This window comes from Xyrauchen texanus, chromosome 47 (genome assembly GCF_025860055.1).
Source record: "Xyrauchen texanus isolate HMW12.3.18 chromosome 47, RBS_HiC_50CHRs, whole genome shotgun sequence".
Classification (NCBI taxonomy): Eukaryota; Metazoa; Chordata; class Actinopteri; order Cypriniformes; family Catostomidae; genus Xyrauchen; species Xyrauchen texanus.
In genome coordinates, this window is record NC_068322.1 from 7,277,678 (window position 1) to 7,303,806 (window position 26,129).

General features: G+C 37.6%; 2 protein-coding genes across 4 annotated transcripts in view; both read right to left on the reverse strand.

Moving 5' to 3' along the window:
- The window catches only part of LOC127639181 (metallophosphoesterase domain-containing protein 1), a 56,859-nt gene extending 43,814 nt beyond the window's left edge, over positions 1-13,045 (reverse strand). For both annotated transcript variants that reach the window (XM_052121075.1, XM_052121074.1), the window contains exons 1-3: positions 12,918-13,045; positions 10,582-10,995; positions 8,364-8,545 (exon numbers count right to left, since the gene is read on the reverse strand). In XM_052121075.1, the coding sequence (XP_051977035.1) occupies positions 8,364-8,545; positions 10,582-10,748 (349 nt within the window). In that variant the 5' untranslated portion in view covers positions 10,749-10,995; positions 12,918-13,045. The remainder of the gene's footprint in view (positions 1-8,363; positions 8,546-10,581; positions 10,996-12,917) is intronic.
- Positions 13,046-13,933: 888 nt separating this feature from the next.
- The window catches only part of LOC127639164 (signal peptide, CUB and EGF-like domain-containing protein 1), a 101,738-nt gene continuing 89,542 nt past the window's right edge, over positions 13,934-26,129 (reverse strand). For both annotated transcript variants that reach the window (XM_052121043.1, XM_052121042.1), the window contains 10 exons: positions 24,011-24,127; positions 22,575-22,733; positions 22,212-22,415; positions 21,698-21,859; positions 20,319-20,486; positions 20,052-20,213; positions 19,734-19,931; positions 18,869-19,021; positions 18,323-18,402; positions 13,934-17,261 (listed from right to left, as the gene is read on the reverse strand). In XM_052121043.1, coding sequence (XP_051977003.1) covers positions 17,109-17,261; positions 18,323-18,402; positions 18,869-19,021; positions 19,734-19,931; positions 20,052-20,213; positions 20,319-20,486; positions 21,698-21,859; positions 22,212-22,415; positions 22,575-22,733; positions 24,011-24,127 — 1,556 coding nt within the window. In that variant the 3' untranslated portion in view covers positions 13,934-17,108. The remainder of the gene's footprint in view (positions 17,262-18,322; positions 18,403-18,868; positions 19,022-19,733; positions 19,932-20,051; positions 20,214-20,318; positions 20,487-21,697; positions 21,860-22,211; positions 22,416-22,574; positions 22,734-24,010; positions 24,128-26,129) is intronic.

Consider the following 26,129-nt stretch of genomic DNA (forward strand, 5'->3'; position numbering starts at 1 on the left):
CTGAGTGACAACAGCTTCTATTCTTTTATGTACTTCACTTCAAAAAGAGTGCAATTAAAGCAAATGAATGCAGGCCCGTGCGTGCCCGTGTGCCCACACAGACACATACATGCAGACAGAATTGTATGTTCAACAACTCAAACCTACACGCATACGCCATAGAAAACATCTCTCTCGCTCTCAAACTTGTTTTTACAACATTTGTGTGTATGTGTGTGTGTATACTCTATGGATCGTTAGAAGCAGGGCTTTACACATAAGCCCAGAGGAAGTGTCCAGATTTGAGTGCTATTGTCATTTCTAGTCTGGTGGGTGGTCTCCTGACTTTGATGGAGCAAATCCTCCAACCTCCAAAACTCAGAGCTCATTCAAGAGGATTAACGAGCTCTCTTGCATTGTGTGTGTTTCGGTGTATGTGTTTGAGGCTATCTATGTAATGCCGCAGATGTTTGCCACCTACGTGATATTGTGCACTTTCTAGTAAGCTGTCTGACTGAAAAAGTATCTGCAAAGTGTATAACTGCTCATTTATCAAATAAATTGTAATCATGGCGTATTGTGGAACACAAATGGACAATCTAGTAAGCTGTCTGACTGAAAAAGTATCTGCAAAGTGTATAACTGCTCATTTATCAAATAAATTGTAATCATGGCGTATTGTGGAACACAAATGGACAATCACAGCATGGCACAATGTCAGGGTTCGGGTGTAGAAAGAGGAGATGGGGAGCAGTGACACGCTTCAGGAAAGGCTTTTATTTTCTTTGCCACTCTGTACAGCGTATGCACTCTTTTTGATGCTTTAACTTAGTTAAATAATTAACATTCTCAAAATAAACAAACTTCATAATACTAAGTAGATCAAACACTCAATATAAACAGACGCCAACGCGGCACACTTGCCTCATTCTCTCTCTGACTTCTCTTGCATATTTGGCTGATTTTAAGGGCTCTCTCCGCCATCACTGTAATAAGAAACAGCTGTTAGATATCATGCCAAACAGCTTGACAAGCCACACCACTCCCTCTCTCCTGCAAACAGACACAGGACCATGCCCCCATCCCCACATATCCCCACCGTCCGACTCAGGCCGGGGCAACATCCGGCTTGCCAACCCCCCCTTTGCCGATCTCTGTGGTTTTGTTAACTTGGGAACGCACCTGCCCATGACCCAAGTGGAACCCCAGAAACCCGCCCAATTGCCCAAAATTCTTCGTGTTGGCTGTGAGCCCCGCCAGTCGAAGTGACCTCTGGACAGCTCTCACATGTTGCATGTGCTGCTGCCAATAATTACTATAAATTATGGTATTGTCCAAATAAGTGGCACATATGCTGTATGTGGCCTGAGAATTTTATCCATGAGATGCTGGAACATGACGTGAGTTAAGGGGATCAGCCAATAACCCTTGGTTAAATCCAGTGTCAAATAAAACGTAGCTGCTCCCAACCGATCAAGCAATCACTTTCGATAGTCTACACAGAACAGGATTGTCCCGTCGCTCTTAGGTACCAGAACCATCAGGCTGGCCTACCCGCTGTGCGACTCTATTACGCCCATGTCAAGCATTGCCTGTTCTTACTTAACAACCCTTTTTTTGTGTTCAGGAAGGCGATAGGGGCGGCTACAAACCACTACTCCTGGGGTGGTCTCGATGTGGTGCTCTATGAGGTTTGTGAGACTGGGGAGAGGCGAGAACACATCTGCAAATTCAGCTTGAACTTGGCCACGTCTGTGAGCTGCAACAGTGAGAGGTGGTCTCCACACTGGGCCTGGGGAACTGATTAGGTTTGAGAGTCACTTCCGACCCGAGCTCTGCTCTTTCTGAGACTACCATCGCCAAGGCCACAAGGACAGCCTACCTCAAAAGGAGACTGAGGTGGTAAACTTGACATGCCCCACCCCTATTCGTTCGCTTAAACTCAAATCGAGATCTCCGACTCACCATGTGACCTCAAATGGCCCTTGCCACTTGCCGAGTAATTTAGAGCTTGAGATAAGCAGTAATACATGCACTTTATCTCCCGGTGTGAATTCCCATAGTTGTTTGCCCCTGTCATACAGTCGGCTTTGACGTTTCTGAGCTTGGAGCAAATTCCCCTGTTTTAGTTGACTCATTCTATCTCTGACTTCTCTTGCGTATTTGGCTGCTTTTAAGGGCTCACTCCGCCATCACTGTAATGAGAAACAGCTGTTAAAAATCATGCCAACCAGCTTGACGAGCTACACCACTCCCTCTCTCCCGCAAACAGACACAGGACCATGCCCCATTCCCATGCACAGCTTATGAGAATACATGAGGTTGTGTCAAATGGTGGCAAAATATGAATAAATAGCACAAAAGCATCTACTACTTTTGATAAATATTTCATGACACTATGACACATTAGAGAGGCTTTCTTTACAACTGTCCTCTCAATTAATTCCTTATCACCATGTTCATTATTCAGTATTCATATTCTGATGGGATTTTAACTAAAATATTGCTGAATTAAATTAAGCTTTTTAGGTCAGGCATCAGAGCAAACTCTAGACTAGAGACAGATATTAAAAACAGAGATGGTGGTTTTGCTGATTCAGATGAGAACTGTTTCCGGCAGCCTGATCTCATGAAAATGACGTGAATATGGTGAAATATTTAGCAAAATTACATTGTGATTCATTACACATTTCGTGGCTGTTTTGAGGTGAAATGTCCACCATGTGGTGCTAAAAACGAGTTAAATGTTCTCCCAAACAGACAAGATTTTTAAAGTAAAATTTAAGGTAAATTGTCTAACCAGTTTTAAATTAATAAAAAACCTACCTCTCTAAACCTAAAAGCAAAACCTAACTTATAGTGTCATAAAAAGTAAATTTGGGATGCAAAAATGCAAAAAACACGTTCGGTACTCGTGTCGTGGCTGAGGTGCTCTTAGAAGTTCGAGTTTCATCCTTTGCATCGCAACACTCTTTCAGTTGAGCTACCACACAACTCGATAACACTTAAAATGTAGTTGGATTTGTAAAGCAAACACTAAAAGGTAATGCCTTACATTTGGCAGCTTACCAAACGTAATAAGTCATGCACCATGGTAAAAGTACGGTGGCCCAGAGGCGCAGAACAACAAAAGTTACAAAGTAAACAAAGTTCACAACATAAAGAAATCAGGCTACAACACAAAGAAATTAAGCCACATCACAAATAAATTCAGCCAAAACACACCAAAATTGAGTCACAATGCAAAACAAATTAGAAACAACACAAAGAAATTAACCCACAACATAACATAATATGTTTAGATGTCATAAGATACAATTTTGAGACGAACAGAGTGAAAAGTGTTTATGAACTGATAATGTGAAAGTAAATAAAAGTCTTTGCTTTATTAGTGCTTTTAGTGTTCTTTCCACCAGGAAACTGACGCGTTACGACAACGAGCCATGTAACAATAATTTTGCAAAAATTTAGGCTTCTAAGATACCTGATTGGTTTTCAGAGAACAAGTGGACAAATTGAAATTGTGTATTTGCAAAATGTAAGTATATTATGTAGAGTAGGTATACAGCTCCATTAAAGTTTCTATCTTACTTTTGAGTGAAAAATTGTAACGCGTGTCAAGCTTCCTTGTTAATAATCCACAGCTAAACCTTCAGCTGAGTAAACCCACGGCAGGGTGAAAAGATTGCAAAAAGAAGAGAGCTGTATAGCTTGAAGGAAGAAAGAGGGAGAGCACATTAAAGTTTCATGATGGTTTTCTCTCCAGATAGAGACCAGAGAGATAGAATGGAGGGAAAATTCCAAAGTTGAGAGGAGAGAGAGGGAAAAGAAAGGAGTAAGAAAGGTGTAAACTTTTCTCCCAAGATTCTTCCGCCCCACACACTTGCACAACCCACGCAGCTGTCACATCACCATTGGGCTAATCTATTATTCATAATATGGACAGGACAGAACAAGACAGGGGAACTACCAAACCTCCCCTGACCTGAGAGAAAGAGAGGGAGAGGAAAACTATACTACGGCTCCCCTTCCCAGTTCTGGCCTTCACATGGCTTCACATGGCTTCTGGCTTTTGCATGGAAAAATAATGCTGAAAAAATAAAAACACAACAACACACAGACATTTCAAATGTAATGCCATTCACAAGTCATTTGAACTCTGTAATCTTACTATTGTAGTGTTTCACTATTAATCACTAATATGTCACAGTTATTTAACCATTAAGAATTTAGAATCTACGTTAAAACCAAGATATTTAGTATTTACATGTGGCAAAAATATTAAATATATAAATATTTATATCATATATAAATCTATGAGATTTATGTGCGGAGCGAGGATCCCCCTTTGACTCAAAATGCTCCGGTTACATTGTGTCATTCTGTGTGTGTTTAAAGGGATAGTTCACCCCAAAATTTAAATTTTCTCATAATTTATTCACCCTTGTGCCATCCCAGATGCATTTGACTTTCTTCTTCAGCAGAAAACAAACAAAGATTTTTAGAAGAATATCTCAGGTCTGTAGGTCCATAAAATGCAAATGGATGTGATTGGCACTTTAAAGCTCCAAAAAGCACAGACAAATGTAGTAAAATTAATCCATATGACTCAGTTTATAGTTTATATTAACAATAGTTAAATGAATGTCTATACAATCACTTTTGGTGTGAAACAGATCCATATTTGAGTCCTTTTGACTATAATTGTTTATTTCCAGTCACTCGCCAATGTGTGTTCACGAGGGGAAATTGGTCACGCTGCATCTTGCGTTTTGTAAGCAGCATCTTCAAATGAAAGAAACACCAATGAAGCTTGTGAAAAGCACTCTCTTGTAAACAAATCGAGCTGCACTTCTGGTTGTATCATTTCAGTTGCTGCATGAACTGATTCTGCTCATGTATGTGCATTGGAGAGTGACAAATATTAAACAATTATAGTGAAAAACATGCAAATATGGATCTGATATCGAGCATTTTGCTTTAGAAGACATTATTTTAACCACTGAAGTCGTATGGATTAACTTTACTACGATTCACTGTGCTTTTTGGAGCTTTAAAGTGCCGGATCACCATCCGCTTGCATTGTATGGACCTACAGAGCAGAGATATTCTTCTAAAAACATTGTTTGTGTTCTGCTGAAGAAAAAAGTCATAGACATCTGGGATGGCATAAGGGTAAGTAAATGATAAGAGAATTTTCATTTTTGGGTGAACTAACCCTATAAGCGATGTTGTGCTGCTTACATTGAACTGTCTTTTACTTTACAATTTTAATAGTTCGTTAAATGTTATAATTACTTAGTCTATTTATTTGTTTTATATAGTGTTTTTCAGTTATCCAGTTGTACAAGCTCATACTGTATATCCCTTCCGTGTCTTAAAGCACAATCAGTTGTGATATGATTACATGGTTATTGCTGGTTATTTTTGCCTCAGCAGGCTACTGTCGCATAATAGAAAAATTTGCAGATCATTAAAAACGATTAACCATGATTTGTTTCTCAGATGGTAATTATAACATCAAAAACTCACACGTGGCATTCGTATTTCAGAGTGAATCAGGAAATTCCGATTTATCCTTCAAAATTAGACTAGGAGCATGTATTAAGAAAGAAAAGGGAGTCTGTTTTCACTATGTTGACTTTAACATTTTCACACATACACATTGAATCTTGTGTATCAATTGAAAAATACTATTGTTCCTGAAACTCTCAGATAAAATCTTACAAACCTTACCTCAAGAATTTGGCTACTACTGCAATCCACACAAACTTGCTAAAATTATTGATTTGCATTCTTGAGCAAAAACCCCCTTGCCAGAACAGTACATTTCACCATTTCATGTCTATGATCTCAAGATGGTTGTAGTATGATTTGTGATTACTAGGATTCATTACAGATCATTCTGTTAGACAGTTCTTGCTCGAGGGTTATTTCTTGGATCTTGTGTTCTCCAGTCAGTGATAGCCTCGAGGAAACAGTAGATTAGATGATACAAATGCCATTCCTGGTTCCTTTAGCGTGACAAAACAAACGATTAAAATCTGCATGACCGATATAATGAGCAGCAAGCTACAGATGCTTACAATCACACAGCTCCTACTGCACACCAACACTTCTACTATTATTCATACATTAACACTGTTAATTCATGAACATCTGGACTTCCTAACAGTTTTTCTTCTGCCTTGTTCAAATTACGTGGTTGAGCAGAAATCTGCTATTTGCTTCCTCATTCACATTACAAGACAATACTGCAGTTATTTCACAACATTCATTTCAGATTATGAAACATATAATCACAAAATCATACAGTTTTCATATGTGGATGTAAAAATCTGATATAAAAAAAAATATCGTGCACCAATACACAATAATAGCTAAACTAAAAGTCTACTGTAAATTCAGTATGCAAATGGACACCAAAAATGTGCATTATCAATATGTACAGTACCTGATACACTTTACAATAAGGTTGATAACATGAACATTAGTTATCATGAACAATACGTTTACAGTTTTCATCTTAGTTAATGTTACTTTCACTACACAATTCTACACATTAAAAGTATTGTATTGTATTTTTAAGCATTAGTTAATGCACTATGAACTAGCATGAACTAAAAATAAACAATTGTATTTTTATTAAAGAACATTAACTAAGATGAATAAATGCTGTAAATAATATATTGTTCACTGTTTGTTCGTGATACCTAATGCATTAACTAATGTTAACAATAAGTGTTCCCAATAAAAACATTTAAATATTTAGCTTTCAGACTGTAATGCTTATTTTGAGGCACAAGACGATATTCCATTACTGGTGAGAATGCATGTGCGCAGCGCATTCTTTCAGATACACAAGAGCAAAGATATAGAGATGAGAAAATGAACAACGTTATAAATATTTATACAGAGACAAACGCGAGAACTTCTTTCTGGCACAGGACAACGAAACAGAGAGAAAGAGAGACGTGGGACAGGAGAGAATAAATCAAGAGAAAGAAGAAGGGACCGACGCAAGGGAGTCGTAATCTGACTGGTGTCTCCTGCACTCTGCTGACTAACCCATCCATTCAGATCTCCTGCGTGCTATATTCCCCACCCGAAAAAAAGAAAAAGAAAAGAAAAACACCAACCAGCTCTCTGATTGTGTATATTATTGCTTTTATGTCTTCCTCATCTCAGTACATGTTTCCTATAGAGGTACAATACACTGCAACTAAAGCATTAAGTCATTGCTATGACCTTTAAATGTTACTGATTGTCTGCATGATAATTTAAACCTTAAATTCTCATTGTTATTCAAATGAGTATAATCCAAACATTTTATCAAATGTTCTTCAACGGAGATATTTTTTATATATATATATGTCTTAAATTGTTCATGTTGAAGGAGCCCTGTGCTGTATTTAATATAGAGATTTGACATTTTTGCACCAGACGCTTAGTGACAATAGTAACAATTTAAAACTTTTAAATGTACAAAATGAAACAGGTCAATCTGATTTGAACAAAGCAATTTGATTTTAAAATAGAATATGATACAGGCAAAAAAAGAGATTTCAAAAGTAACTGAAGATGTATTTAAAGCAAAAACTAGTCAATAAATTTCCTATCGATTAAATTAACCAGAAACTTACTTTTCCAAATGATCTGCCTCAGTATACAGAGCTAAAATATTGCTTATTTATTTTTAATGATCATTTATAATGTTGCTGTCAAACTATAAACACTTTACATCCATACAACAAACAAGACAGTGCTTAAAAGGGTCATATCAGTCATGTTTTAAGCATTTTTTGTTTTCCCTGGGGCCCATTGTTAATCATTATTTAAAAATGGCTATGGAAAAACTATATTAAGTTCACCAAAAACATAATAGTTTTTCCATAACCATTTTTCCACCCACTCGCTAACCCTTAGAATTAAATGGTCAATTCTATTGCTTTTGTACCTTTAAAACTTCTATGTAAATGCCCATGCAAATGCGAGTGTTTAAAAATAATAGTATCTATTTTACTGCCTCCTTATTACCTGTAAATGTAACAATATGGTTAATAATGTGTTAAAGTATTGATTTATATGTAGTCAGAAAGATGAAAAAGTCATTTTAGCATCTTTGTTTCAGTAAAAGGTCTTTTTGGACTGTGGAGGATGTTTTGAGTTCTGAAACTTTAAGTACCGGAAGTTTCATTGTACATTTAAAGGGATAGTTCCTCCCAAAAATTACAATTCTGTATTTCTCCTTTCAAAATCAAGCTACTTTATGTAACATTCTAACGTATCTGCTTTTGTTTCAAACAGCAGGCAAAAAATGTCTACAAAAAGAACTGGGACACAGGTTTATAAGGAGGATATAGGAAGAAACAAAAACACCTCACCGAGCCAGTCGTTAAACTTCTTGACTTCGCTGGGCAGGCCGAGCTCTGTGAAGTCTCCAGCGTGCAGTAAGACGTCACCATATGGCATCTGAATGGTGTCAGTGCGCGAGTGTGTGTCTGAGATACAGACGAAGCGCGTATAGCCCGGGGGCTTGGGGGCATCGTGGGGTAACGGATCTACCCTGTGGAAAAACAGAGGGAGAGAAAGAGAGGTGTGGAATTGCATTAAGTTATATATCGGACTCCCATGACTTACACAGTTGCATAGGCAGAAATGGGTCTCTAAGGGACACAGCAGACTTTTGAATAAGAATGGCCCACTTTAGAGCATCTTCTGCTGGGTTGGCCACACTCTCAGCCTCTACCATCAAAACACACACAGATACTGATATAAATAAACACAAAAATACAGCATTAAAAAAATACAACATAGGATGACGGGTCGTTGAACAATTAGGAGATAAAAATGAGAAATCGTTTAAAAAATGTAGTTTAAGATTTTAAGACCCCATGAAATATTAAAAATATTGTATTTCCAATTAATTGCAATCTTAATTGAACAATCTCGTGATATGAATTCTTAAATCCCAGGATCGATCTTTCACTCAATGAGAGAAAATCACTCGCATTTGCAACCAAATTTCGTGCTATGCAACTAAAGTGAATATATTTGGCAACTGGCTGATAAATGTTTACATTTCACTCACCAGTAATTGTGTAGTTTGGTCGTGAAGTATTCAGCAGTGAGATTATTTCACAGCGTGTTGAGAATAAAAGTTGTTCCATGTAATGTGTCTGAAGACGAGATCCACGCAACACATTTGCCATTGAATACTGTCTCTTTTAAACCCCTTTCTGTTCTATACAGTCACTTGATGATAAAAAACAACTACAAAAAACATCATTCTAATCATGCATCACACAGATGAGGTAAAGCCTTTTGAGTTCTTTCTCATTAACATGCACTCATTTAGAGGCGCCTTTTTGTTAAAGAGGCATTATCGATTTTAGCATGTGTTCAACAAATCAATGAAAATGTGGAGTCGAGTGGGCTGGGAATCGAACCACCAACCCTGCTCTCGTTAAAATTTTAAAGTGTTTTTTGGGGGGGTACTACACTGTTACAGGAAGTACCCCCATTTTTAATATTTCTGTTTCCCTCCCTTGTCCCTCCCTCATCCAGGTAGACGGGAATGACCTGCCGGCAGATGGGGCTTAGGGCACGCCTTCCCCCAGGGAAGGGGGTGTACATCATGCCGGGGGCTCCCCTGCCTGAAAGAACGAGGGAGGAATGTGACAGGGCGGAGAATATTATTTTTATCGCCAGGCCGGTTCTCGACGACTCCTTTCCATTGAAAGCAGTTCAATGGAAAGGAGGAGGCGAGAAAAAGCTTGTCAATATAAACAATATTTTAATGATTCAACTTAAACAAAAGACACACACACACACACACACACACACACACACACACACCCCACACGTGACGGACATGTCCGTAAACAATCTCTTTCTCCCGCACCACCGTCCGCAATCGGCCTTTATCCCTCTCGGAGGCTTAATTAGCCTGATAAGTGACCGGGTGTGTATAATCACGACTCGCCCCACCCTCAGCCCTGTCACATAATGATAATAGTATTAATTATTATTATTCAATAGTCATTTATTTCTTTAATAATTTCTCAACTGGCTTGTGGCATTGCTACAGAGTCTGGTTAAACCCTCAAGCCTTTATTTTGGCGGAAGCTTTTATTTTGGAAACTGAAGGAACTGAAGTTTCTATTGTTTGTAGTTAAGTTGACAACAGCATTTTTATCCAGTGAAAAGCTTTCATCTGCCTTGCTGTCCACAAAAAAATAAAATAAAAATAAAATAAAAATACCATGGGGTTATTAATTTTATTTTTTTTGTAAATTGAAAAGCATTCAGGCTATTTATTTGTTGAATTAAATTGCAGCTCTCGTGTTTTGATAATAGCACTGGGTCATATCGCGATTTCGATTTTATTTTGATTAATCGTTCAGCCCTTATGTTGAGTCTCAGTCACTTTCACCCTTCATTGAATAGAAAAAAGCAAATGCAATGCAATGAAAGTGAATCGAGACTGTGACTATGGAAGAAAGTTATACGGGTTTGGAACAACATGGTGATAACTAAATTATGCAAGAATTTCCATTTTTCAGTGAACAAGATGATGCTGTGTATGTTCATGTGTCTTACATGTGGACGTGGGGGGGCTGAAAGCGACCCTGGTTGATGTTGTAGAAGGTGAATGCTTGAGTTGGGTTGGCGCTATATTCGTCCACTTCTACGACTCCTCTTCCTGCTCTTTGAGACTGTTGTTGCTGTCGCCGAGCTGCCATGATTTCAGAAAGTGTGAAAGCCATGGCGACACACACTTTCTCTATCTCTCTCTCAGTTACACACACACTGAGGTGGCCTGGTTAAAGAGATTCCACCACAAATGAGGTCAGATGGTGCAGGACAGTCTTGGGCAGGTCTGTGAAAATGTCCAGGACCAGGCAGGATCGACGTATTTATTGGCGGGCTCACCTTACTGCCCCGCTGCTGGGGTAGTGAGACTGCATGCCGTCCGTCACCGATGCCAATGGAATCAAAATACACAGAAGACACCTGAAAAAAGGGTGCGAGAACAAGATAAAGGCAGATGTGAGGTTTGACAGCGGCATACTATCAAAACCCACAATAAGATTCGCGGATGATGGCGGTATGTCCCACTCTACTGTGTGTTAGCGCTGAAATCCGACACAAAGCCATGGTAACCATTCCGTCATGATTTTTATTTCTAACAATAGAGATCCCTACACTTTCAAGACTGAGGGGGGGAAAAAAAGATGCAATGAAACAATGAGACAATTGTTTGGGAAGAAAAAAACACCCTGAGAGCCATAACGTTATTTTATATATAACAAGGAGTGAGGAGTAGAAAGATTTCTCGCTTCCTTTGGAAATACACAATGCCTCAAAACATTGAGAATAACCGGAAAAAAATTCTGATATGTGGAAAAAAGTTTGAGCCATGACATACAAGATAAATGAAGACAGAGACTAAGCCAACAAAGTAAAAGTATGAGGGTCAACAAAAGCCTTTCAATCAGGATACATTGTAACCCTGACATTTAATAACAGGGTTGTGTTAAAATACTGCTGGTCAGATAAACATCTTCCAAAAGTCACAAAAGGTCTCAATAACATTGCATAATACGTTTTTGTGAAGGATTTCCTCAGTACGTTTTACTGAATATTTTGCTACCAAATGTAATATAAGTACAAAGTTATAACATTAAAAATAAAACAAATGCATATCGTATCATATTGTATCTTTCTTACATAAATTATAGTACTACAGTACAGTGATGATATTAATACTATGGTATTTTGATATACTGTACGCTATGGGGTACTGAAAGATTACCATGTTATTTATATGGTAATCTACCAAGATAGCAATCACATACATCTCTGATATGGTTTAGATATATTAATCTAGAAAACATCACATTCTATTAAACATCTGCTAAACATCTTAAAAAAGATCAGATTTACAAACATTTTAAATGATAAAGGTTTCAAAGACATTTGATGAATGTCTTACAGACATCAGAAAGAAAGTGTATTATAGATGTATTGCAGATGAGCTAACAACGCAAAAAAAAAAAAATACAATTATAATAAAATAAACACACATGAAATGGACATCTGGGTGACGTACGTCTGCTATAAGGGTAAGGTACTTCAGAGAATATCATGGTACTACCCCAGATAGCACACGTACATATCCGAGATATCTGTTTTAGATCAGGAATGTATCACCATATTATTTACATCTGATAAATATCTTAAAAAGATCAGATTAACAAACACGGTAAATCATAAACGTACTCAAAGACATCTGCTGAATGTCTTTTTGGCATATGACTAATAGATGTATTGCATGCAAATGAGCAAACAATGTAAAAACATTAATAATAATAATAAATATTATAATAATAATCATAAAAACGCTATCAGGTACCATGGTACATGTATTACCATGGTAACATTCCCAAAAACAAATAAATAAATAATAACAATTAAATACCATACACATTAAAATTATTGAATACGTACTTTTTGGTACTTTTTTACAAGTGTATCTTTTGAAGTCACTTATTTTTCAAAAACTGCTTAATTGACATGTACATTTGCTAGGCTGTTCTACAATACTATAAATTACACTGTATTATGCTTTTAATTAAGCATATTCATTCAGAATTTTACTAAATATAATTTGACACATTAACAATTAAGTCAGACCGGTGGACTGTAGAGGAATAACAGGGAGACCACGAGCCCTTTCATTTGTTTTAGTCTGCTGTTCTAACAAGGAACAATTATATTAATATCAATACCAAAATATCACGCATCTTTACCAAACATTCAAGAATTTACTGTATCTATGGTAACTGTCTCCGTTTCACGAAACAGTACCAATTACAAACGCGCAACCTTTCACGTACATATTCATACAAATTTAAACAAATCTATTTACATACCTGGTTTTACTGAAACTGCTGCTTTTTCGAGAGTTTTCCCACTTAATGACAAACCAGTGAGAACGTGAACAAGCTGCGGCTCCTCTTGTCTGCAGAGGCACGCGCTGGTTTGTTTGAACGAGAGTCGCATGGTGCCCCGGTGTGTGTCTCGCGCTGTCACGGAGACACGCCCCCGCGCGCTGATCTGGATGTATCTCTGTCCCTTCTGTATGAAAACCATAGCTCATGAATATTAATTAGGCTGCCCCGATCTTCTGAGAAGGTCAAGTCAAGTCCCCTCATTTATATGCCAATCAGTTAGATGCACTGGCTTAACGTCACAAGACGTAATTAATATTCATGAGACAAGATTCCTCCAAAGTTAAATCACCCGTTGATTAGTGAGGGTTGCGGATGGCGGATGTTATTCTATATTTTAAACTTTCAATTCAAGTAACACTTGTAAAACTTAACAATGAGAATAAAAGCAAAGTGTTCTAACATCTAAACAATCCAAACTTAGTCTTTTTTTGTCGAACCTTTTGTCGACCCGCACTCGTCTCTATAATATTCAGATGAATAAATAAGTAAACTGGTGTGTAGTAAACTCTCAATGAAATTACTTCATTTATGGAGCCCAAAAAAAAAGTTTAAATAAAATAATTAAATGTAATGCTCATAAAGTTAATTTTACCTAATAGCATTAAAACATAAATCTATCGTATAGACATGCCTACAAATAAAAAATAAGGTATAGCAATAATTATATAATGGTAATTATAAATAACAAGAATTTTTAAGACTAAAACCCTTCATCGTTTACGGAAACGAATATTGCGTTTAAGTTGGTGCACACTGCCCCCTTGGGGTCAGACTGTTTTTTTTTTTTTTTTTTTTGTTTTATTTAATGTAAATTGACATGACCACAGTGTGGCGACAAAGCTAATCTAAAGAATGAAACTAATGAATAAATAAAAGTGGGGAGAATGAAAAAAAAATAATTGAAATAGAAAACACATAGAAAACAACTTGAGATTTGAATGATTTATTAATAAAATGAGATCTTAACAATATTCCTTTCTCCTCTGCACACCTTTGCTTAAGTTTGTAGGTTGATTTTGCACTGCTGAATTGTTGTCTCTTTCTTTAATGTGCTTTTCACCATGGTAGGAGTCACACTATTCAACAGAGCCTTTCCGGGGCAGTCCCGTACATGCCACTATGTTAGACTGCCACCTTCCCCACCACACTGGCACTTTCTAGTGTAAATATTAACTTAAAAAAACTAACATTTGTACATCTTATACATATCTGTATTCATAAAGCTTACACATCCACACCAGCAGCAGTCCGAGTCATTATTTCCATCTGAGCTACTTATACAGTATCTGTGTGTGCGTGTGTGTAGACACTGAGATGTGTTTTAATTAGTTGATTTTACAGGTCATACATTCTTTATCTTCCTAATGACAACAGTTCTTCAAACAGTTCCATGCTAATATTTTAGTAAATAAACATGACAATAAAATGTGAGTAAAAAAAGAAAAGATCAGGACAACCTGCGGTTATCTCACTAAGAGTATTCAATGTGCTAGCATAACAACACAAGCCAATGTGATATATTGTGTGTGCTGGTATACTGTTGAATTAATGTGTGTGTGTTCCTGTCTGTTCCTGTGAATACTAAAGAAAGGGTAGAAATACAAGCATTAATAAGTGCTTACATAACAAAGCAGCATTAGAATGACCCTCACAAACTGGAATACATATGCAAAATAATGCAGAATACTGTCAAATGCCGTTAATGTTATCTGTGCTTCTTTAAATGTTATGGCATGCCTGTGTGTGTATATGTGAGAGAGCTTTATTGTATCATATTTCCTGGGGTAGTTCTACTACCTTACTTTTTAAAGGAATATTCCAGGTTCAACACAATTTAAACTCAATCGGCAGCATTTGCATAATATTAATTACCACAAAAACATTATTTTAACCTTCCCCTCCTTTTCTTTAATAAAAGCAAAAAGCTGGTTTACAGTGAGGTGCTTACAATGGAAGTGAATGGGGGCCAATTTTTCTTTAATGTTAAAATATTCACTGTTTCAAAAGTATAGTCACTAGACATTAACAATATGCATGTAAACATGATTTTAATGTGATAAATTACTCAACCTTTACTGTGTACAGTTATGACTAATTTCACAACTTCGTTACCATGACGATGCAATGTCAACAAACCCTAAAATGACTGAAAAAATTATGATTTAAACAAATTCACAGCTCAAATAATACATAAATTTGAACAGAAGAATTAATGTAAGTGTTTTTTTATTATTATAATAAGCTTCACATTTAACTTTTAAACCATCTACAATTTGGCCCCCATTCACTTCCATTGTAAGTGACTCACTGTAACCTCCATTTTTGCTTTGTTTAAAGAAAATGAGGGACTAGTCGTAATATTTTGTGTTAATCAGTATTATGCCACAAATGCTGTTGATTGAGCTTAACTTGTATTGAGTCTGGAATATTCCTTTAAAAGACTGTATAGATTTGTCAGACACACATACTGTAGGTTTGCAAACTGTTCTCTATATTAGTTCTTAAAAAATAGAGAGGCAATATTAAACAGAACTATGACAGAACTGAAAGTACTATAGACACACACAGATGTAAAACTCTCAGTATGGATCACACTGCTCATGCATCCTGGTTATGCATGATTGAGGTGAAATGAACATATTTAAAGATTTTACGACAATCAAAATTCACATACTTCTGGTATGTAATCAGTTCTTCTTAACAAACAGCCTCCATTCATCTTCCACAGTCCAACAACAAGAGCAGGATATGAGTCTTTGTGCACAGCACAAAGGTGCTAGGTAATTACTATGTAATAGATATGTAATAATAAGCCATAATATGGCTCTTTATTCCAAAATCAGCCTCTCTGTTGTTCTGAATCTACAATCTCCTCGCAACCTTTATGAATGTCTGTACAACCACCTCAAAGCAAGACTGGTTGAAATCCTCATATTTACAATCTGCCAATAATTTTCATGCTCCATTGACAGTAACATAACTATATGGAGGGTTAGCAACAATAAATCATTGTACCATAATTGTACCACATGAAACAAGCGGCATTATACTTGTCAAAGAAGTACACACTGAAAAAGAGCTACAAGCCCCATGAAACAAGCAAATCTAGAAACATGGCGCATCAATACTTTTCAGATATTAAAAATCGTTTTGAAAAACAAACAGGTAGTCCCGCCCCCAAACTCATTAGATGTGCAATTGCGGCACAACATTTTCACACTTCACCTTTGAATTTCAAAAACATTATTATAACAAAATGTGTGAAGTGACATTTTTGTACAGTATTATATAATACGGAGAGAGGGAGAATATTTTCTTTCTCTTCAGAAGAACTTGTAGCTCTGTGTCGGGCAGTTTGGACATTTTCGTTTCTACAACCAATGTAAAACATCTCTATACAACAATAAAACAAAGAAAAATGTAACTGAGATTTCCTTTTTCTCTAAAGTTTACAATATAAAATTCAAGTGCAATTGAAGCTCCAAATACTAGTTAAACAATGTACACATAACTCTAACTCTCATACTGACAGGTAGTCTTTGTCTTGTTCCATCTTTTTTCTCATTTATCTTTTGTGTTCATCTGGCTTTGAGTTTTTGAGATTTTCGTGGTCAGAACAGGTTCAAGAAGCGAATCCAACTTTAAAAGAACGCTTTAAGCGCACCAAGAATTTTAAAACCTCGATCTTGTGCACATTAGGGGCAGGAATAAACCTTTTCAAAATAAGAATATATATCTGTGTGTGTCTGTAAGAGGCCATAAGCTTGCAAAATAGTTTTACGACGCACACACACACACACACACACATATATTTATATATACATACATATACAAATATATACTGTAGATATCAAACATCCAAATAGGGGTTTTGCCAAATCAAGCACATAAATATTAGCAAATAAAAAAAAAAAGACAATGAATCAATAAGGGGACAAAGGGACAAATACAAAGCGAATAGTATATTTGAGACAGGAAGAAGGCCAAACGTCTTTCTCTTCCCGCAGTAGTGAGACCTTCTGGGATCTAGCGGAGAAAAGACAGAAACAGTGGAACAGAAGGAAGAGAGATGGGGATTGTGACGGGGTCGTGGAAGAAATGTTCGGGTTTCTATTTGTACGGCCGTAGAAACCTGGACACTTTGGAGCGTAGCAGTTTAATAAAGGAACGTGGGAACATCTCCTTTGATTCCTGAACGGTGTATTTAAAGTAGTTATGAGGATGAGCCAGTACATCGAACAAGGCTTTAATCAGTTTCTTATCCTGAAAAGAAAAAGAAAGAAAAGTAATTAAAAGTGGCCACTAAAACTGTGTTAAAGGAATAGTTCAACAAAAAATGAAAATTCTCTCATCATTTACTCACCCTCATGCCATCCCAGATGTGTATGACTTTCTTTCTTCAGCAGAACACAAACGCAAATATTTAGAAAAATATCTCAGCTCTGAACGTCTATACAATACAAGTGAATGGTGGCATCATAAAAGTAATCCATATGGCTCAAGTGTTTAAATCCGTATCTTCAGAAGTGATATGATAAGTGTGCATGAGAAACAGAACAATATATATATTTTTTTTTTACTTTAAATCTCCACTTTAAATTTCACTTTCAGATGTGAAAGTGAAAGTGGAGATTTAGAGTAAAAAAAATTACTTACATTTTGATCTGTTTCTCACCTACACCTATTATATCACTTCTGCAGATATGGATTTACCTACTACAGTTTTATCGATTATTTTTATGTTTCCTTTGTGTGATTTTTGGAACTTCAAAGGTCTGATCACCATTCACTTGCATTGTGAGGATCTACAGTGCTGAGATATTCTTCTAAAAACCTTTGTTTGTGTTCTGCTGAAGAAGGAAAGTCATACACGTGAATTTTAATTTTTTGGGTGAACAATCCCTTAAAAAGTTTCTTATCTGCAGTTTTCCTGACCAACCACTTGATGATTCTGAGTGTTGCTGGACAGTTTTCTGGTTCCGGTCTCCATTAGAAGCAATGTTAAAAATGCTGAAATGAGCGATCCAGATTTTGAAAAACAAATGAGTTCAGGCTTCATGTAATCTACCCACTCCTTAAACTTTGACGGGTGAAGCACTGTCAAAAGATGGTCATCGTGACTCTGTAAAGTATCGGCATTATGGAACCACATATAGTTTTAAATTGGCAATTCTTACAAATGTAATATGTCAAACATTACATTATCTCTAAAAACACATGCAGATGTGAATGAAAGCACTGGAGACCGGAAAACCAAAACGGGCTTCAGTTAAAAATCTTAATGTTCATGAAAAAGATGGATAGTGCTTAAACTTCATTCTAACTTTTAATATCTCCTGGTGGTTTTCTGAGGCGTACAGTCGACCATCTCGAACAATGTCTTCTATGAGTTGTTGGTAGTCCTCTGTAACAACAAACACATCATTTTTTGAATATATTTGCAAAACAATATTTTTACATTTTACAGAAGAATTTCACAAAAGTCACGTCTAGGAGGTTTCTATGTGGTTGCTAGGGGTTTTCAGCAAGTTACTACTGTATGTGGTTTAATAATCCGTTCAGGGGGGCTCCTAGGGCATTGTTAGGTGATTGCTAAGATGGCCAAACTAAAAGTGTCCCCCTCCCCACCCCATTTTAACATTTCCCACACAAAAATCTGATCACTTAAAAAAGTAATAGCTTACCTCTCCTAAACAAGCCACATGATTTGAGGATTCTACACAAACGGTGCAGGACATTTTACATGACGAAGTTTAGTACTTCGTCAAGCACCACAACCTATTCCGTATCAAATTTCCCCCTCATTTCTAAAGTAAAATTATGTGTGTATGCATGTGTTGGTATGAGTGTGAGCTTGGGCTGCAACTTACCATCATAAGTGACATAAGGAACCTGAAATCCCTTTCTGCTGTTACCCTCGTTGGACTTGAACTGAATCCACAGCTTTCGTGAGCGGGAAGTAAAGGCGATTGGCCGCTCATAGGTCTGGCATGTCTCATAAGTAGTAATGGATGTCGGCAGGGCTAAGAAAAAATGGGAGGGACTATTGTCTATTGACTAATTCCTTCAAAGGGATCATTGACCCAAAAGTGAAAACTCTCTCATCATTTACTCATTCATGCCATCCCAGATGTGTATGACTTTCTTTCTTCAGCAGAACACAAATTAAGATTTTTAGAAGAATATCTCAGCTCTGTAGGTCCATACAATCCAATTGAATTATGGCCAGAACTTTGAAGCTCCATAAATCACAAATAAAGGCAGTATTAAGTAAGCAATAAGACTCAAGTGGTTAAACCCATGTCTTTGGAAGCAATATGATTTGTGTGGGTGAGAAACAGATCAATCTCCAACTTTGACCAGCACCAACCAGTAGGAGCCGATATGTACGAAGAATGTGAATGGCCAAAAACAACAGAAGAAGAATGTGGAAGTGAAAGTGGAGGTTTATAGTAAAAAATGACTTAAATATGTATCAGTTTTTTACCCATGCCTATGATATTGCTTCTGAAGACATGGATTATACTACTGGAGTCATATGGATTACTTGTATACTGCCTATATGTGCTTTTTTGCACTTCAAAGTTCCAGCCACCATTCATTTGCATTTTATGGAGCAACAGAGCTGACATATTCTTCTAAAAATCTTCATTTGTGTTCTACAGAAGAAAGAAAGTCATACACATCTGGGATGGGATGAAAGTGAGTAAATGATGAGGTTACATGATGTCATACCACTCTTCCTCATGACAAGAACATCCCCACACTCATCCTCGATAGGCAGGAAGATCTCAGGTACCACAATGAGGATGCGTCTCTTATTTGGAGGGTTGATGACCCAGACGCAGTCCACATTAGATGGATAGTCCCCGGGGTAGTTGGGAGATTCGATGTAGCCCATGAAATCTCCCAGCTCACCGCCACACAGCTGATCTACAGGGAATGACAAAAAATATCTACATGAATTCAATGTTTTCACAAGAGCATGTCTTTGAAAGGAAGTCTGCATAGTGTTTGCGTAATGTTTGGAATTGCTATGATAGACTTCCTTACTTTTGCAGTGGGATACATTGGTGGCTCCATCGAAATCTGTTGTGGTATTTCCAGGGCAGGTGATACAGTAGTTCTGTCCAAACTCAGACTGGTAGGTACCAGCCGGACAACGGATACACCGATGGGTGGTGGTGTTATAATGATGTCCAGGAGCACAATGCACTGTATGGATAGATAGATATACAAATAAGCACAAAAGCAGCCCTGTACAGATAAAAGGTGCTCTTGTTTTGTAGAGTGCCACAGGTTATGGAAATTCCAGTATACCTTTGGCTTCACAATCTCTGAAGGACATGCTGCCTGTGTTTCGGGTCATGAGTCCTCCTCCACAGGGGAAGCACAGCACACGACCTGGTTCAGGCTGGAAGGTGCCCAGCAGGCAGGGCTGGCATGGACGGAAACCATCAGCAGAGAAGTGACCAGCAGGGCACTGGCCTACAACCAGAGAAAAAATTAAAGTTATTTAGTAACAATCGCATATGATTTGAAGATTTCTTTTATTGCAATTTTTGCTTTCAGTTGTTACATTTTTATTGTTTAAACTTTGTTTACTTTTCAATGATAATAAATAATAATTCACAGTCAATATGAAATCATAATTTAATTATTACATTTATTAGTAAAGGCATCTTTACTAGTTTCTCTATTCTAAAAATTCATCCCTACATTAGTTTCACTTGCAAGTACATCACATTTTGATAGTTAACTGCGCTGTGTATGGAATTTCATGTTGTCAAGAAACAGAAGTGTATTGTCACATTATGAGACTACATATTTATTTCATTCCACAAGGGGAAGACAAAAGCAAATTTTTCTATCCACATCCTGGCCCATTATACAAAGGTGCCACAGTTTGCTCCTGGTAGGAAGTAGAATCCCTTACCCAGGGCTGGACTGGGAAGATAAATTGGCCCGGGATTTTACATAGCAACTGGCACAAAAGTTTTGCGGCCGACACACCGGCCCGCTCGGTGCTCCCGATGGCCAGGACGCCCCTGATCGGCCCTAAAGTGCGTCGGCCCACCGGGAAAATGCACGGTATGCCAGATTACTAGTCCAGCTCTGCCATAACCCTGCCTACACCTTAATCCTAACCCTAACAAAATGGAGACTGTAAGGCAGAGTAGCTGGCCAGGAACAATGGATAGCACCTTTCTCCCTTCGTGACACAACTGAACATAAGCATCTTCACATCATGCTTGGCATAAAACAGACACATCTTAAAATCCTCTCTTAACATACCTGAAAAGAAACGTTCATACCTAAAGCACAAAACTGTTTTCTTTAAATCTGGTCAAACCCACTGTTGCTCAATTGCTTTGCAAACAGTTCAACTTGGCATTTCACCGTACATGAGAGTCATAGTATAATATAATTTTGAGGTGAGGTTCTGTGCTCTCAGTCAATTTCAGGTCACCAGGGAGCTTCTAGACTGATGAAACTGAGCTGTCACAAATTGATCCACACTTGGTCCAGTCCTTGGTATGAAATCCACATTTGTATGATAACAAAGAATTCTGGGATGTTTCACCTATATTGACCCTGACCATTAATCAGCCCAATAATCAATAGGCCTGTCATTATCATTACAAAGCTGTTTATTGATTTAAAGGGAAATACATATGCATCCACACACGAGGACACACCTCCGCATTCTGAGACGTTCTTGGCCCCTGCAATGCCCTGTCCCTCTGTGTTGGGGCAGGGCTCACAGGACAATTGGCCCTCTCTGTCCTGATAGGTTCCTGGCGGACAAATCACACACTGCTCCTGTTCTCCACTGTAGAACATTCCCACACTGCAGCTGACTGGGAAACACACAAACCAGTGTTACCATCATTAACAAAAACTAAAACAATCTGGAATAAAAATCTAAAATAACTAGTAATTAATTCAGTTTTGGCTTTTGAGAAATGAATAGCATTACAAAATATTAAGTTAATGCATCAACTTAGCCCTAAAATAATAGAAACTAAATATTTACAAAATATACAGAAAACCTAAAATGCTGAGAAAACTAAAACAAAACTTACTAAAGAATACCACTTAAAAAATATCCTTAATACAAAAGAAACACAAGAATATACAGTCGCAGCACACACTCAAACACACAGGATTCATATAGTATAGGGTTTTCAATGCACTGAATCTAATGCTCACCGCACTTCCCCTCTGTGAGGACCTGTCCTATACTGCAGATCTCATCTCCCTCTGTCTGTCGCACAGCACGCTGGGCCACCTCATACGCCGTGCCGGAGAACTGAATATAAAACTGCTGCTTACTGATCGACTTCCTCAGCGTGCGCATGGCATTCTGCAGCTTCTGTTTGGTCTTCTCACGCACACAATCCATATTACATGATTCTGGCATGGAAACACACAAAAAAAGATGGATACATTCACATTCATTCTCTTAAAAGTTAGATTCCACCAAAGTCTCATACACATGAGTCACTGTGTATTTTGCAGTCATGGACCCTGTAATTACGAGAGAGAACTACACACATGCAGGCATAATGTTACCTGAGGCCTCCTCTTCTTTCATTTCCATCTCAAACTCTGCGGTGATGTGGGAGACTTCTTTGGATGGAGATTTTCGGCCACGGCGGCGCTTTTTGGAAGAGTCACACTTAAGATTCACGAATGTCACCTGACAGTCATCAATGCAGGGGAGCTGACCAGCTGAGGAAAGCAAAAGGAAAGGAGATTAAATAACAGACAAGACAAGAAGGCAGGAAACAGGAAAAATGAGAAGGAAGTAAGAGAGAAAACACGAAAAAGGAGAAGGAAGAAACAAAGGAAATGAAAAAGGGAAAAGCAGAAACAGGAAAATGAGAAGGAAGAAGGAAATAATACATGACATGACAGGGAAAAGGAAAGGAAGCAGGAAAAATGGGAAGGGAAGGGAATGGGAGGGGAGGGGAGGGGAGGGGAGGGAAGACAGGAAACATGAAAACATGAAAAAGTAAAAGGAAGGAGGAGAAGAACCAGGAGAAATTAGAAGATAGGAGGAAATGTAAGGAAAGGAATGTAAAGGGGAAATAAACAGGAATCATTAGAAAAAGTAAATAAATAACAAAAATCAGGAAAAGGAAGAAGGAAAGAAAACAGGAAAAGAGAAAGGAAAGGAAAGGAAAAGAGATGGAGAAGGGAGAAGAATGAAACATGAAAACAGAAAAACATGAAAAATGAAAAGGAAGGAGGAGAGGAAACAGAAAAATTAAAAGGATGAATGAAGGGAAAGGAAGCAAAAAGGAAAGGGGAAAGGAAGAGGGAAAAAGAAGGAAAAAATTAGAAGGAAAGAGAAAAGGAAGAAGGAAATAAAGCAGGAAAAGAGAAAGGAAAGGAAAGGAAAGGGAAGAGAAGGGAAAGAGATGGAGAAGGGAGAAGGATGAAACTTGAAAACACAAAAACATAAATAAAATGAAAAGGAAGGAGGAGAGTAAACAGAAAAATGAAAAGGATGAAGGAAGGGAAAGGAAGCAAAAAGGAAAGGGGAAAGGAAGAGGAGAAAGGGAAAAGGAAGAAGGAAATAAAACAGGAAAAGAGAAAGGAAAGGAAAGGAAAGGAAAGGAAAGGAAAGGAAAGGAAAGGAAAGGAAAGGAAAGGAAAGGAAAGGAAAGGAAAGGAAAGGAAAAGAGATGGAGAAGGGAGAAGGAAGAAACTTGAAAACACAAAAACATTAAAAAAATGAAAAGGAAGGAGGAGAGTAAACAGAAAAATGAAAAGGATGAAGGAAGGGAAAGGAAGCAAACAGGAAAGGGGAAAGGAAGAGGAAAAAGAAAAAGAAGGAAAAAATTAGAAGGAAAGGGAAAAGGAAAAGGAAGAAGGAAAGGAAACAAGAAAAGGGAGAAGAAGGGTAGACAAGGAAAGGTAAGGAAATTGTTAGAGTTAGAGGGGACATTAAACAAAACATTGTTTAAATTTGCAGTGTTTAAAGTAATGTCTCATTTTCTTACCCTGAAAGCCCTGCTTTCCCAAGTCTCTGTGCTTCTCCTTGTTCCGGGGTCTCAGATGGCACTTGGCGTCTTTGATCTTAAACCGTGCTTTCTGCTTTACAGGCTGGGCTAGCATCTCTGATGGACAGGCAAAGACTTTGACTTGCACAGTTTGGATAATAATCACGGAAAATTACAAAATATGAGGCCTCTTTGAATTCCAAAATTCCAAAATACTAAATCTGTCCTGTGGGCTTAGTGGGCCATTCCAAAGTATTAAAAATGTGAGTATCTAGTTGAGAACAACGAGTTCAAGGTCAGAGAGACAATTAAAGATCAATAGAAAAAAAGGAAGTCAAGAAGGGAGACAAAGGGTCAGAAGTTGAAGCGAGAGCTGTGGTTGAACCATCTTTATGGTTCATGTGGCCGTTTTGGAACGAGCAGGGGGGGTGGGGGGGTTGTTGTTGTTTTTCAGAATGTGTGAATTGACCGTGAAACGTGTGTTTACCCTGGGCCCTGTGTAGAGGCCCTCAGGAGCTGCTGTGGTATAAACCCGTCTGTGTATTTCAAATCTGTCAGCATGTAGACCTGCTGCCAGCAGAGTCATTTGCTCAGGTTCACAGCATTCCTATGTATCCCATCCAACACAAGGAGCAGCGTGTGTGCATGCTTGTGTTTTTCAAAGCAGCCTGTCTGTCTCTCTGAACCTCTCCAAAATCTACAGAACAAACCGCATGGGGAATGTCGGATTCTGAGAGCTGGGAATGAGAGAGTCCCAGAGCTAATAGTAGCGTGCGTTTGGATCTGAGCGGGTGTGTGACCTCAATGAGGTTGAACGATAGGACCTGGCCTAATTGTCATTGCAGATCCCAGTATATGAGCCCTGTCAATAGTCATAAAGATTTGTTTAGATCGTTAACAGTTGTACTGTCTGATCTCTGCTAAAAAAGCCAAAATAATTAAAGAGCTATTCTGGGCCAAGGTAAGGAGTGAATCAAAAGGGTGTATGCAGTACATACTAGAGTTTGTAGTGCATAAAATGGTTTATAGGAGAAAATGTGACCCTTGTCCCAGAGCTGTGCAGATTAACCACAGTTTAATAAATCAGTGAATAAAAAGGACAGATTTAGTACATACTACATTTATAGTGCATACTATGGTTTATGGGAGATAATATGGCTCTTGTTTCAGTTTAGTAAATCAGCTAATCAAAAGGATACATTCTAGATTTATAGTGCATACCAGAATCAGGTTTATGAACGAGAATATGTTTTTTGTCTCAGAGCTGTGCAGTATAACCAGTTTAGTAAATCAGCAAATCAAAAGGATAGTAGTTAGTAAATACTAGATTTGTAGTGTTTACTAAATTTTGTAGTGCATACTATGGTTTATGGATGATAATGTGGCTTTTGTCTTCAGGCTTTGCAGATTAACCAGTTTACTTAGTCAGCGAATCAAGAGGATAGATGTAGCTAGCACATACTAGGTTTCTAGTGCATACTATGGTTTTTGGGAGGTGATGTGGCTTTTGTCCCAGAGCTGTGCAGATTAACCAGTTTAGTAAATCAGCAAATCAAGATGACAGATACATACTAGTACTGCATACTAAACATACTATAATACCCACTAGATGTAATGTGCATGCTTTCTATTATACCTAATATTTTAGAGCAAACTTGTATTGTATTGCAAATTGTATTTTATAGTGTATATTATCTCTAGTAATGCTTACTACTAGTTGTAGAGCATGCAATGCATGTAATGTTATTTTAGATTGTAGTGCATACTATGATTTATTAGTATGTGGCCCTTGTCTCAGAGCTGTGCAGACTGACAGGTTCAGTAATCCGACAAATCATGAGTAATGATATGGTACATACTAGATTTTTTAGTGCATACTAGATATTGTAGTGCATGCTTGTTTTGTTGAACGTAATAGACTTTTTAGTGCATATTAGCCTTTGTAATGCATACTACTTTTTGTTCTTTTAGATTCTAGTACAATCTATGGTTTATGGGAGAGAATGTAGCCTTTGTCTCAGAGCTGTGCAGAATAATCACAGTTTAGTAAAGCTGCAAATCTAGAGGACAGATGACATACATACAAGATTTAAAGTGCAGGCATACTTTAATTTTAGTG